General features: G+C 27.0%; 1 protein-coding gene across 1 annotated transcript; it reads right to left on the minus strand.

The window, feature by feature from the left end:
• Positions 1–2177: 2177 nt before the first annotated feature.
• On the minus strand, positions 2178–7318 carry LOC132930649 (organic cation transporter protein-like). The gene is made up of 10 exons (XM_060996630.1): positions 7230–7318; positions 6683–6901; positions 4861–5029; positions 4503–4761; positions 4254–4422; positions 3950–4091; positions 3177–3312; positions 2807–2989; positions 2536–2720; positions 2178–2434 (listed from the first exon to the last, which is right to left on the minus strand). The coding sequence occupies exons 2-10, from the start codon at positions 6895–6897 to the stop codon at positions 2267–2269; spliced, it is 1626 nt and encodes a 541-aa protein (XP_060852613.1). The 5' UTR covers positions 6898–6901; positions 7230–7318; the 3' UTR covers positions 2178–2266.
• Positions 7319–12307: the final 4989 nt, after the last annotated feature.

Consider the following 12307-nt stretch of genomic DNA (forward strand, 5'->3'; position numbering starts at 1 on the left):
GCGTATATATAAACTGTATAATTGACATATATTCTATGATAGCTGATATACTTATACAATCGAAGGTCAAACTGTAAAACTGTTGTGTACAGTGATATATATATATATATGTATACATATACGTCATAGTGATTGTAAGTATACATAATACACAATGTTGTACCGGGTTTAAAAATAAAAGTTATAGTGACGAAAAAAATCTGAAAAAATAGTTTAGAATGTTTAGATAATAGATAGCAATATAATGTATAATATAGTATAATGAAGGATGAGCAAGTTAAATATAAATTATGTACCTACCTATAGGTAGGTAGTTACAAGATATTTTAGAATATTATAACTAGTTATAACTTATAAGATATATTTCTCCAACAAAAATAATGACTGTAGACAAGTACTATAAAATATGTTATATTATTGTTTGTTTGAGGGATAAACGAAAAAAATTTAGTTATTATGTTAGTTATAACTAAAATTTAAAAGAATTGTTATTGATATTTATTAAAACATGGTTACGAAATGTAATAATTATAAATTATAATATGAATGATTAAAAAATATTACTAAAATAAAATTTAAATATGTATAGGTATACATATACTTACACGTGCGGTCACACAGACAGTATAGAAACACATTGGTACCTACATAAATTCTCATATCTTTTGTATTATAAAATAAAATAATACATTTAAGATTTAACTCTAATCATACAATTATTAAATTTATCTATCTATTATTATTTAAAATTACAATACAAATTTAACGATATTTATTTTAAAGTTACTTGAAATTGAAAATTATACAACTGATGATAAGTTACAAGTTTTAATTAATGTAACCCAACAAATATACTTAATAAGTATAGGGATTGAAATTTCGCGGTTTTGTATAGGTATTACCTATACTACTATTTCAAAATCTGATTTGATATATTATAATCTAATCTAAAAATGTATGTTCCATATATTTCGCGTAGCTTGTCAAATTTAAGTAATTTTACATTTTTCAAAGTTTTAATTTTAAAGAAATCTAATTGAATTGTAAACATCCATGCTAGTCTCTGTTTTAAATTATATATGAAATACACTTAATAATTATTTTTATAATGTGTACCAAGATAAATATTTTTAATAATGATATTTAAAATTAGATTTAAAAATAAAAAAATATTTTAATAATAATATAAAAGACTGCGATTATGTATTTTTGAAGTTGATTCTCAATTAAATGTGTCTTGTGATACAAAAATACTTGATTTGTTCCAAATTTTAAAATAATTTAAACAATAGAGATATAATAGGTGCGCCACTGTTTATATATATAATATATATATGTACACAGTACATTGTACAGTACAACTATAACTAAATAAAGTAATAAAATAAACGTTATTTTTTTTTCAAATATTTATTACCTAAAAAAATTATAAACATATTTTTTTGCAATAAGTATAAATTATGTAGAAATAGTAATTAGTGATTGGTCAGTAGTCTTGAAACAAGAATCCATTCATTGATAGAACTTTACAGCAACAAACAATGGTTTTTAAACATTTAAAAATTAATAAGTCCCAGCACTGTTTAGTTTTGTTAAAAACAAAATTTTAGATAAGAGGAATCTAATTATAGACAATGTTGACTACGTATTATACTGTTGGAATGGATAAGTCATTATGGAGTGTATTGTTGGAGACATAGAAGTGAACTTTAATAAGTTTTTGGAGATTTAGTTTTTAATGTTTTTATATTTACAAGTAATTGGTGATTTGACTTAATATTAGAGTTGTATTATATATATAACCACTTTAAATTCAAAAAGTTTATTTATTGTTTATTTTATTGTTTAGATGATTGGAAGGGTCGTAATCGATAGAATCGGTTGTTCAGAGGTTAGGTTGTTAGGTATCTAACCATTTTAACTCTTGTTATGGATATTGGATATGATGAAATAAACTATATAAATAGTAATAATAATAAAATTAAATATTTATTTACAACAAAAACTACCAAGCACTTCTCAAACAGTAATAACAGTATAGCCAGTATAGATAGTATTTTTATTTTATTTTTTTAAGAAAATAATTATTCAAATATATATTATATTTATATTATATTATATTTTTTTTCCATTTGTGACATCATGCAAATAAAATATATATAAAAAACTATAATAAATTTATCTTCTCAATTTTAAAGGTTTATTAAATGATTTTCAATAAAAATCAGGGCATATAAAAATCAATTGTTGTATTGGAGAAAGTCATTTAAAATTTAAAACAGTTGCTAAATTTGACGGAATTAGTGTTTTTCATATCTTCTAGAGTATTTGGTAATACTATCTTATTCGTCTCGGGTAACATCAGAACTAAGCTTGAAACAAAGATACCAAGTGTTCCACACACTGTACTTGGAATATACCATGCCTTAGCTCCCTTTAATAATAACAATATAGATGACAAATTAAAAACTTTAATTTTAAATAATTAAATATCGCAATCATGCACGATTATCATTTGTTATTATTTGTATATACCAAAAGTTCGACTATATATGGTGCAATAATAGATCCTATTTGAGAAAAAGTCAATAACATCCCGATACCAGTATTTCTGATTGTAGTTGGATATAACTCTGATACAAAGAGAATAATAATTGAAAATAAGGCACTCACGAAAAATTTTGCAATTAAAGTCACGCATAACAAAACGTCTGCTTTTTCTGAAAACAAAAAAATTAAATAGGTACTAAATATCACTAAAATGGTTAAGGAAATTCATTTTTTAAATATATTTTATACTTAGTACCCTGTGGAATAGCCAATAATATCAGTTGCAATATTCCCGAAATGAAGAAAAAGCACGAAACTGCTTTCTTGCGTCCAACATAAAGTAATAAAGGAACAGTAAACACGTATGATACACCTTCAACAATTCCGTTTAACGCAACATATACGTAACGATCAGCAGTTATATTATCCCCATTCAATGCTAATAATAACATAATCATATAATTAATTGGTTTTCTTCAAAAAGCGATAAAAATGTTTCAAGAACTTATGCGCAGTATTTCTTTTAGAACATTTAAGATTATAATATAAATTAATAAAATACGTTAATATTTTTACACTACACACATATATATTATATATGATATATATTTTCTGATCCAACTTACCAATAACATAATACGATAAGCCACAAGATAATCCACAAAATAAAGAAATAACTGTTTTGGCCGATAAATCCAAAGTAGAAAACAGTGACGTATAAGCTGACAAAAACTTCAAACATTCTGCATTACACTTTTTTGTCTACTTTGTTTGAACAAAATACATATTTATAAAAGTGATCATTAAATAACTTTCACAGCATTTTTAAGATTAATATATGTAAATAATTATATTATAATGTTATGTGATATATTAACTATAAAAAATGTCCACGTGTCACTGTACACTATAATAACTGCAATATTACCAATTATTTTTACGAGTATATGAATTGTATACAATGTATTTAAAATAAACAAAGTAAATGTTTATGTAATTTTTTTAAAATGCATTGAGATTTTTGGAAATATTTTTTTTTTACATAATTTATAGTCATTACAAAATATTAAAAAAACATATTTTTTATAACGTTTTCTTTTTTAAGTGTTTTAGTTTTTGAATGACATCATGCAATTTTAATTTAATTTCAATAAGATTGTACGATATTTCGTATATCTGAAAATTTTAATAAAAAACATTTGAGTTGCAAACGAGTAATTATAATTAGTTATAATAAGTGATACAACTTTATAAATATTTAATTTTTAAGTAATTGGAAGGTTTAAGCACGGAAAAACGATGGTCTTCACCCAGTACCACGAGTACTTAAAAGTTTAGTTTAATATTAAACTAATTAATAAATTAATGATCCTTAATTAAAAATTTGTAATTAACAAACCTTCCTAATTTGTACATTATCTTGGTCATCATCGATATCAATATCCGTATGAACTACAGATGGAACAAGTTTAGCCATTGTCATTAAAGCTTGTTTTTTTCTACCTTGAGACATCAACCATTTAGGAGATTCAGGTAGAAACCTGAGTAATGTATTTATGTTTATCAACATAAATTAATAATTATTATTTATTATACAAAAAATGTAATAAATATTGACACATTCAAATATTTATACATGCATAATATAAATAGTTAATTATTATCATGTAAAATAAAATAATAAAACGGCAGTTAGTTGTTACCAGCATTGTATCAATAATCCAAATATGGGCAAAGACAAAATTAAAAGCAACATTCTCCAGGGCCGTACATAATAAGCAATAATTGATAACAAAACATAACCAATTGGATACGACATATTCATTAATAGACAAAGCAATGTACGAGTTTTACCACTTGTCAGCTCAGTCACTATAATTTAAAAAACATTTTAATTTTAATAACATAGAGTACAATTTTAAAATTTTAAAATTTATAAATTTTATTATTACATATTGTGTACGATGATTCATAAATTCCGGATCCAGCTACACCTATCAAGAATCTCGCAATTAAAAATAATACATATGAATCAATCAGGGCAGCAGATGGTCCCGTAAACATGTAAATTAAAGCTGCCAAATTGAAAGCGAATTTCCTGCCATAAATATCAGAAATTGAACCAAATAGTAGTCCACCAACAAACTTTCCAACAGCCATAGATGCTTGAATATTTGACTTCTTTGCTACATTATCACATACTAAATCCCACTAAAACAATTTAGAGATTGGTTTAGTAAAATAAAATATAATAAGTATTTATGTTCAGAGTTTACCTATTATTATTAATTTAGAAAATCGTTTACGTACTTCAGATACAACAGATTTTGTGTAACTATATCTATAATACTGACAAGGTTTAGAAGTTGCTGTTTCTAAATTATTCATTGACCAATTGTATCCATTTTTAGCGAATATTGAATAATTTCGATCGTAATAAGAACATTCTTCAATTTTTTTTGACGTATAATTTTGATATCTAAAAATGAATATCTATCAATTAGTTTTGTGATTATAAAGGTGCATACTGTATTTATACACTCATAGTTGTAATGCAATTTAATATTTCTCTTTTATATTATGTATATAATTATTAACTATTATAATAACATTGAAAAAAGTGGTTTAAAATGTGCAACAAGGATTTATATCAATTATTTGCCCTTAGCAATTTAGCTTTATATAATAAAATAATAATATCTACATCAACAAAAAAATTAATTATACATTGTCTATATTTTTATTTGAATTATAAATTTAAATAAGGTTTGAAGAAATATCTATATATTTCATTAGTACAATGTCCACGCCAAAAAGATGAATAAATCACTGACGGGTATTTGTGCCAAGTGTTGACATCGCTCAAGAAGCCAGTACAAAAACTGGCCAAGTGTTAAGTAACAAAATTAAAAGATCATTGTTACTTATAAGACAGGATTGAAGTGAGACATTGGACTAAAAATGTAGATATCATTATATCTATTTTGTTGAAATATATACGTGGATATACGTAATATATAGGTAGATATACACCCTTATATTTATATCGTGGAAAATTGTCACTTTGTAGGGTTGAGTAAAAATGTTCATTTCAGAACGCGGACACTTGGTACTATTACTATTATGTACATAAATTATGTATATACTATATACTATATATTATTGTAAATATAAGTTATATACCTAATAGTAGTAAGTGTATATTATAATGACAATTATTAAAATGTAAAAATTATATAAAAAAGTTAAAATTTACAAACATTAAAAAATATAGTATATTAACAAGTCAAAATAATCAATTTTTTAAATTTATTATTACTATATTATCAAAAGTTATTATATTAAAAAGTAAATTAAAAATGTGTCCAATATAAATATGAATAAATAAAAATTTTGAAAAAATCGTTAAAAACTACATGTCATCTATAATATTATAGCCGATGTAGGGAATTTAAAAATTCGAAATTTGTTTTTTCCTTATTTGAATGCTAGTTATATACATTTAAAAGTATATTATTATCACCAGCATAAGATTTTTGTCTCTTATAAATTTAAAGGCGAGTTTCATTTACCATTGAAAACCGATGCTATATCGACTCGTTTATGTTTTATAAATATTTTATGTATGTTTATATATAAATAATAGTACGAAGTGTCCGCATTCTGCTATCTTAATTTTTACCGGACTGTACAAAATGTCTGCGCTTCACATTTTTAATACTCGACCGTACAAAGTGATCTAGAACCTTATAATCAAATACAAAATCTAATGGGAATATTGGGAATCGGAATTAAAACACATATTTAGGTACTCCTCTGCATTTCAGTCACTGACCACTGATCATCGCGTATTGAGTTTAAACTATGTATAATATCGTAGGGCTTTTAAAAATATATATAAATATTATAAGTATCATAACATAAGATTTCAGACAGTTATTATAGGTACCTGCTTAGTCGTAGGTTGTTTATGATGATATTTTCTGTTTTGTGTTGTTTTATAATATCAAAACAACATACAAATATACTTATAAACAGAAGTGCCTATTTTATAGTAAGTATATATTATGTAGATACCTACTCGATTCATTATGGGTTAACTAATTTAAAAAATATCCTCATTTAGTCTTACGGCGTGGAAACATTAATGATCATCCGGTCACTCCAACCTGCCGATTTTAGATCCGGTAAATCACACCAGTACGAAGGTTTGTCAACTAGGAACACGTACGACGATATCTGTATGGCATTGAATATCCCAGGTGTGCCGGCCATTAACAGTAAGACGAAAACCCGCCATCGTTGTCTGGAGTAACTGTCAATGTATTTGTCCAGATCATCAGCCATTATACTGCAGTTCGAAGATCATACAACAAGTATATGTAAATACTAAATAGTATATTATATGCTAATAATGCTTATAGGATATATTTAGTTGTTCGGTTGGATATAAAATAATCACGATCGCAAGAGATTTCCGTGATCGTCGAGATCATTGTGGTTATATGAAAATAAAAAATACCAAAAAATGTGAATCGGGCAATAAAGCATATAGGTAATATTATAATATGCACACGTTCTCTTCGCTATATTACGCGGGATAGGTAATAAATTTGGATTATATTATTATCATATACTTAAAACAACATAATATTATTGTATAATAAGATATCACGTACACGAGAGTATATACCGTCTACTCTGTTGACTGACCGAAAAACTACTGAAGCACTGCACGAACATTATAGTTCCTTGCACTGTTAGTGTAAAGAAATTAATTTACCTATTCTTATAAACTGTACTGTGTTTTATAGGTGTTTCTCAATACATATCAATTTAATAAAATATCATCATTTCACGTAATGTATACGTAAACAGGACGTAGTCTATTAAAATTCAAAATATATATACGGGTAAATCTGTTTTAATTGAGCTATTATACACATACCTACCAACCTAATACCTATATATACTACTACGAAGAACCACTAGTACCTAGTCCGAGTTAGGCTAGCAAACGCTGTACTGCAATAACTATTGGTCCCCCCAAGTGGTGGATGGAGGGGGAGATTTCGCATATATGCGTACTTCAGATCAAAGCATTGATACGTGTTTGAGTATTCATTATGTTGGATGGTAAATTTATTCTATTTAGTACAATAATTTATAATATTTAATAATAATATTACCTATGTTCTATTTTATAGCTAAGCTATAAATTGATGATTGACAAAAGAAAGGTGCCAAGTAAAAAAAAAAAATTTCAATTTTTAGTTTCTTCATTGAAAACGTAGAAAATACATATTACACAAATAGCCTGGTAAAATATCAAATTCAAGTTTCTATATTATTCAAAATAAAGTTGAACACAAGATGGCGCTACAAGGTTAGTTTACGTGATTTGATTTTAAAAACTATACTATAATAATTCATGTTTATAAATCTATAATATTGTTTTCGTCAATACGAAAATTACTATAAACTAATGAATTATATATATAATAGAATCATCCCTCGAGGAATGACTAGTGAGCAACTAATGACTATATATTATAATACAATATATAAGTATAGTATGGTATATAATAAATTACAAAGTATGAGTGTGATTAAATTTAAATTTAAATTAAGTAATAGTTAGTAGTTATTAATTAATTATTTAAAACCGTCAAGTTATATATGTACTCTAAGATACGTTTAAATAATATAGTGATAAATTACGTTACACAACTTTTGATTTCATCAATAGTTTTTCTTCAAAAAACCATCAACAAGTGATATTGTCGCCGTGGCCACATATAAGAAAAAAATTTGCATTTTCGTACGTCTTTATATGCTTATATGGATATCAAGGCTTTCAGTATTATATTTTTGCATCGTCAATATCAATATCAAAAACAATATGTAATGTTTGACGAGTCGAAAACAATTTCTTCAACCTTATAATACGAAGAACGTGTTTTTCGTGACCTTAAGTACTAAATTTTTGAATTTCCGACATTATTATTGTTTTAAAAGATGCAACGATGGTGCCTTAAACGATCTATCATAATTTTAGAAGTTAAACAAAAAGTATACTCCCTTAAAAATTAGATTAAATAGATTTTTTTTGAATAAACCAATAACAGGTGGCTGTATGCCATATATTATATATAAAAGAAAATTGAACGAAGCTCGGTTATTATTTGCTTATATTGTTTTATATATATATACCTTTAAGTGTATGTAAAGTTTGACGAGTCGAAAACAATTTCTTCATCCTCATAATACGAAGAACGTGTTTTTTCAAAAAAAAAAAACAGTTTTTCGTGGCCTTAAGTACTAAATTTTTGAATTTCTGACATTATTATTGTTTTAAAAGATGCAACGACGGTGCCTAAAACGATCTATCATAATTGTAGAAGTTAAACAAAAAGTATACTCCCTTAAAAATTAGATTAAGTAGTTTTTTTTTTAAATCATCACACAAGGATTAGATTCTTGTTTTACTTGATTGAGAACATACACGTACATAGGTACAATCTTTTTTTGTAAGCTGACGACTTGTTTGCGTACAGCCATTAAATGTCTTTCCCTATTTTGACTGATATCGTATTTTGCAATAATTAATGCAAGATATAACGATTCGATATATTATCTTAATCATTTCGATAGTATGATACACTATGTACGTATTGATTAAACCGAATAAAATCGAGTTACAGTTTTTGCCGGTTATAATATTCCGCTATGTTATGAGTTATTTTTTATGTATTTGTCTGTTTTAATTGAATGCTTCACGGTAACGAGATTTGCGGTGCCTGTACAACTGAGAAAGAAAGTGTTTGATATAACAACGATAACAATATTATACGAGACATTTTATCGCGATCATTCTTTGTATAGCTTTTTCTATGTGTTAGTAGACTTTTGCTATAGTTTATGTATGCAAAGGGGTTTTACGTTCTAGTCAGTTCATACCGGATATTAAAATTCACGAGTTGCAAAAAAATTTAAAGTTAGTAAGGTTAGGTATCGCATGTACTAACTATCAACATTTTTGATAATTTTGTTGTCATATTGTGTTGCATTAATGTGTGTTCAATGCAACGTACACGGGGGTCTCACTGTGTCACAATGAACACGTTTACTGGTTATCTGTTAGATAAAATTTAGCTGTAAATTATTATTATTTCGATATAACCAATAACCATGGACTATGATATACTTTAACCTTATAAGGTATCAGACATTTATCCGATAGCAATTTTATAGCGTACGCCGACGCGCCGTATCCACTATGCTGTGTGCGGATCCATATTTAAATACGTCGAATTTTAAAATAGTACTTTTGGTATATGGTCATCACTCATCATCTCGACAGACGCCGACGTATTCATAGTGAGTATATGTCTTTGTTCGGTGCCGATTACGTACGTCTATTTTCAGTAAGGATATCGATAAGTTTTGATAATACTCATGTCCGGACCCCCTTCTCATAATCATTCAATTGTTAGAGTTAATAGTTCAGAAAAAGTGCTCACCATACTCACTTTGACGATGGCCCACCCGCGGTTGTGTCGTCCGTCGCGCTTCTGGGCGTACCTCGCGCACCGAGTTTCCATGTCCATTATTCACGCGCGCAGGCGTGTTGCTCGGAGATTAACATTGGCCATAAAGTATCTTTATTTTATTTTAATCGTATCATAATAATGGTATTACGTATTGGTTTTTTTATAGTATAGGTGAGGGGGGGCGCCTAAATTATTTACCCATGTTATATTGTTGTGTTATAACGATAACATTAATATTACAATAAAAATTCTGTAGGTATACCATGCCGTATGATTATACTATGATAAGTAATAACTTTAATGTACAGTCAACTTATTTAATCATCATTCATTTTACACGTTCAAAACACGATCATATATGAAACTATTAAAACTAACCGATGTAAACTGTAATGTGCGTACACGAACCGCATGGCGCATACACATGAAACGCACTCAATAATTTCAATTGCGAATGCGACATCAACAGTTTATTTATATAATTTATGCGATTCATAAATAAATATAAAAAATATTTGTGCATAGCTCAGTGACAGCCGTTCTTCTTCTATTTGTTCTTAATGGTAACTCGAATATAGTTCATCTTCCTGTATTTGACGGACGGCGAGCGGATATAACCGATATAAAACTACATAGTGACTATCTGCGACACTACTCGTCCGCTAAAAATTTACTTTTGAACAAAACTTGGTAATTTAAAAAAACTGTATATTGAAGTTGTATAAGAAGTTGTATAGTATTAAGTTCAATATAGTATTATTTATTTTTTTATTTTCATTTACTGAAATTAATTACTAATTACTATCTATAATCTATATACTTGTGTATTTGACTTTATATAATCCATGATTATTATGAACAATTTTGATATTTTGTCCTTCCCAGCTAAAATTCCTAGCTACGCCGATGGTATACAATATATTATGTATAATAATATTTTGTTTACTCGAGTTCATCGATACTGTAATCGTTATGCCAATACACGTATAGGCGTATAGTCGCCACCTTGACGGCTGATAACAAAATATAAACACGGTCGCCATTTTAATTTGTCAATGTAGTCACCTACATTTATTTTTAGTTTTTTTCAATATCGTACGGCATGCCGATATTGACTCGTAATTATTATCATTGGTTTCGTGACTTAATACATTATTTGACTATCTATAGCTGATTTCGCTTTCCGATAGTTTGACGGGATGCATATGAGCGTTCGGCACATAAAATAAAACCTATGAACGAATTCGGCCCTATGATTGGTCTATACATTTGGAGGGAAAATTTAAATTATTACAGACTTATTTTTAACTTAATATTATGGTATAAGTTTCGGTAGTATGATAATGATACACAGTTTGATATTTAATTACATTTAATAGTAGTGGCGTAATTAATGGAGGAATGAAGGGGATAGATCCTTTACAGAGCGTTATTTCACTAACATTTTGCAAAAATAACAATTCTACACATTTAAAAAGTCGATAAAGAAGTTTTTTTTAATAAGCCGCGCGTCAACAGGTGATCGGGGGCCATATACACGAACCAACAATTGACTTTTTTTCGTTTTTATATTATAAATTCTTATAATTGCATAATAATTTAATATATATTTTAGTAAATACCGAGAACGTGTAAAAATAGGTTCATAGTATAAATAATAAATAATATCTTAAAATAAATTTAAAATGTCAATGCGTATAGTAAAATACAAAATAATATAATAGGTATATGTAAAAGTTTTAGGTCAAACTTCTCCGGTCTAATAACGAAGCCATAGATAATAACTAGCTCAAATATGAATAAGTGTTTAGAGCTGCTGTAATAAGACATTTTCACTACTCAATTTCACCAGATCAAATACAAAAATAACTTATATTTCTTCGTATACTCCGAAAAATATAATTAATGTATTATAATAAAATATAAAATATCCACTAGGAAATATCCACTACCGCTGTTTTTTTTTTATCGATCTACAACCTAATATTTACAACAGAGAAGTTTTCAAAGTTTTTCTCTTCTGTCATTCACAAATAAAAATAGAAGAGCCTCGTGTCTCCCATCAGCCAGTTCAATTCCTTTGATGCAACCAAGATTACGGACACACAAAAACTTATTGGAGCTATTCATTTAAGTACGTTTGATGTGACAAACTTAACCCTTATAACAGTTATAAAAAATCATCAGATCTATCAATCAAATGA

The sequence above is a fragment of the Rhopalosiphum padi genome, chromosome 4 (genome assembly GCF_020882245.1).
Source record: "Rhopalosiphum padi isolate XX-2018 chromosome 4, ASM2088224v1, whole genome shotgun sequence".
Taxonomy (NCBI): Eukaryota; Metazoa; Arthropoda; class Insecta; order Hemiptera; family Aphididae; genus Rhopalosiphum; species Rhopalosiphum padi.

What these genes read in the sequence shown, in the direction of transcription:
- LOC132930649 (XM_060996630.1), bottom strand. Translation starts at nt 6,897, where the DNA reads ATGGCTGATGATCTGGACAAATACATTGACAGTTACTCCAGACAACGA. An exon ending in TGAATCATCGTACACAATAT is followed by an intron (nt 4,423 to 4,502) that starts GTAATAATAAAA and finishes TTTAAATTATAG; the next exon opens with TGACTGAGCTGACAAGTGGT. An exon ending in GGATTATTGATACAATGCTG is followed by an intron (nt 4,092 to 4,253) that starts GTAACAACTAAC and finishes TACATTACTCAG; the next exon opens with GTTTCTACCTGAATCTCCTA.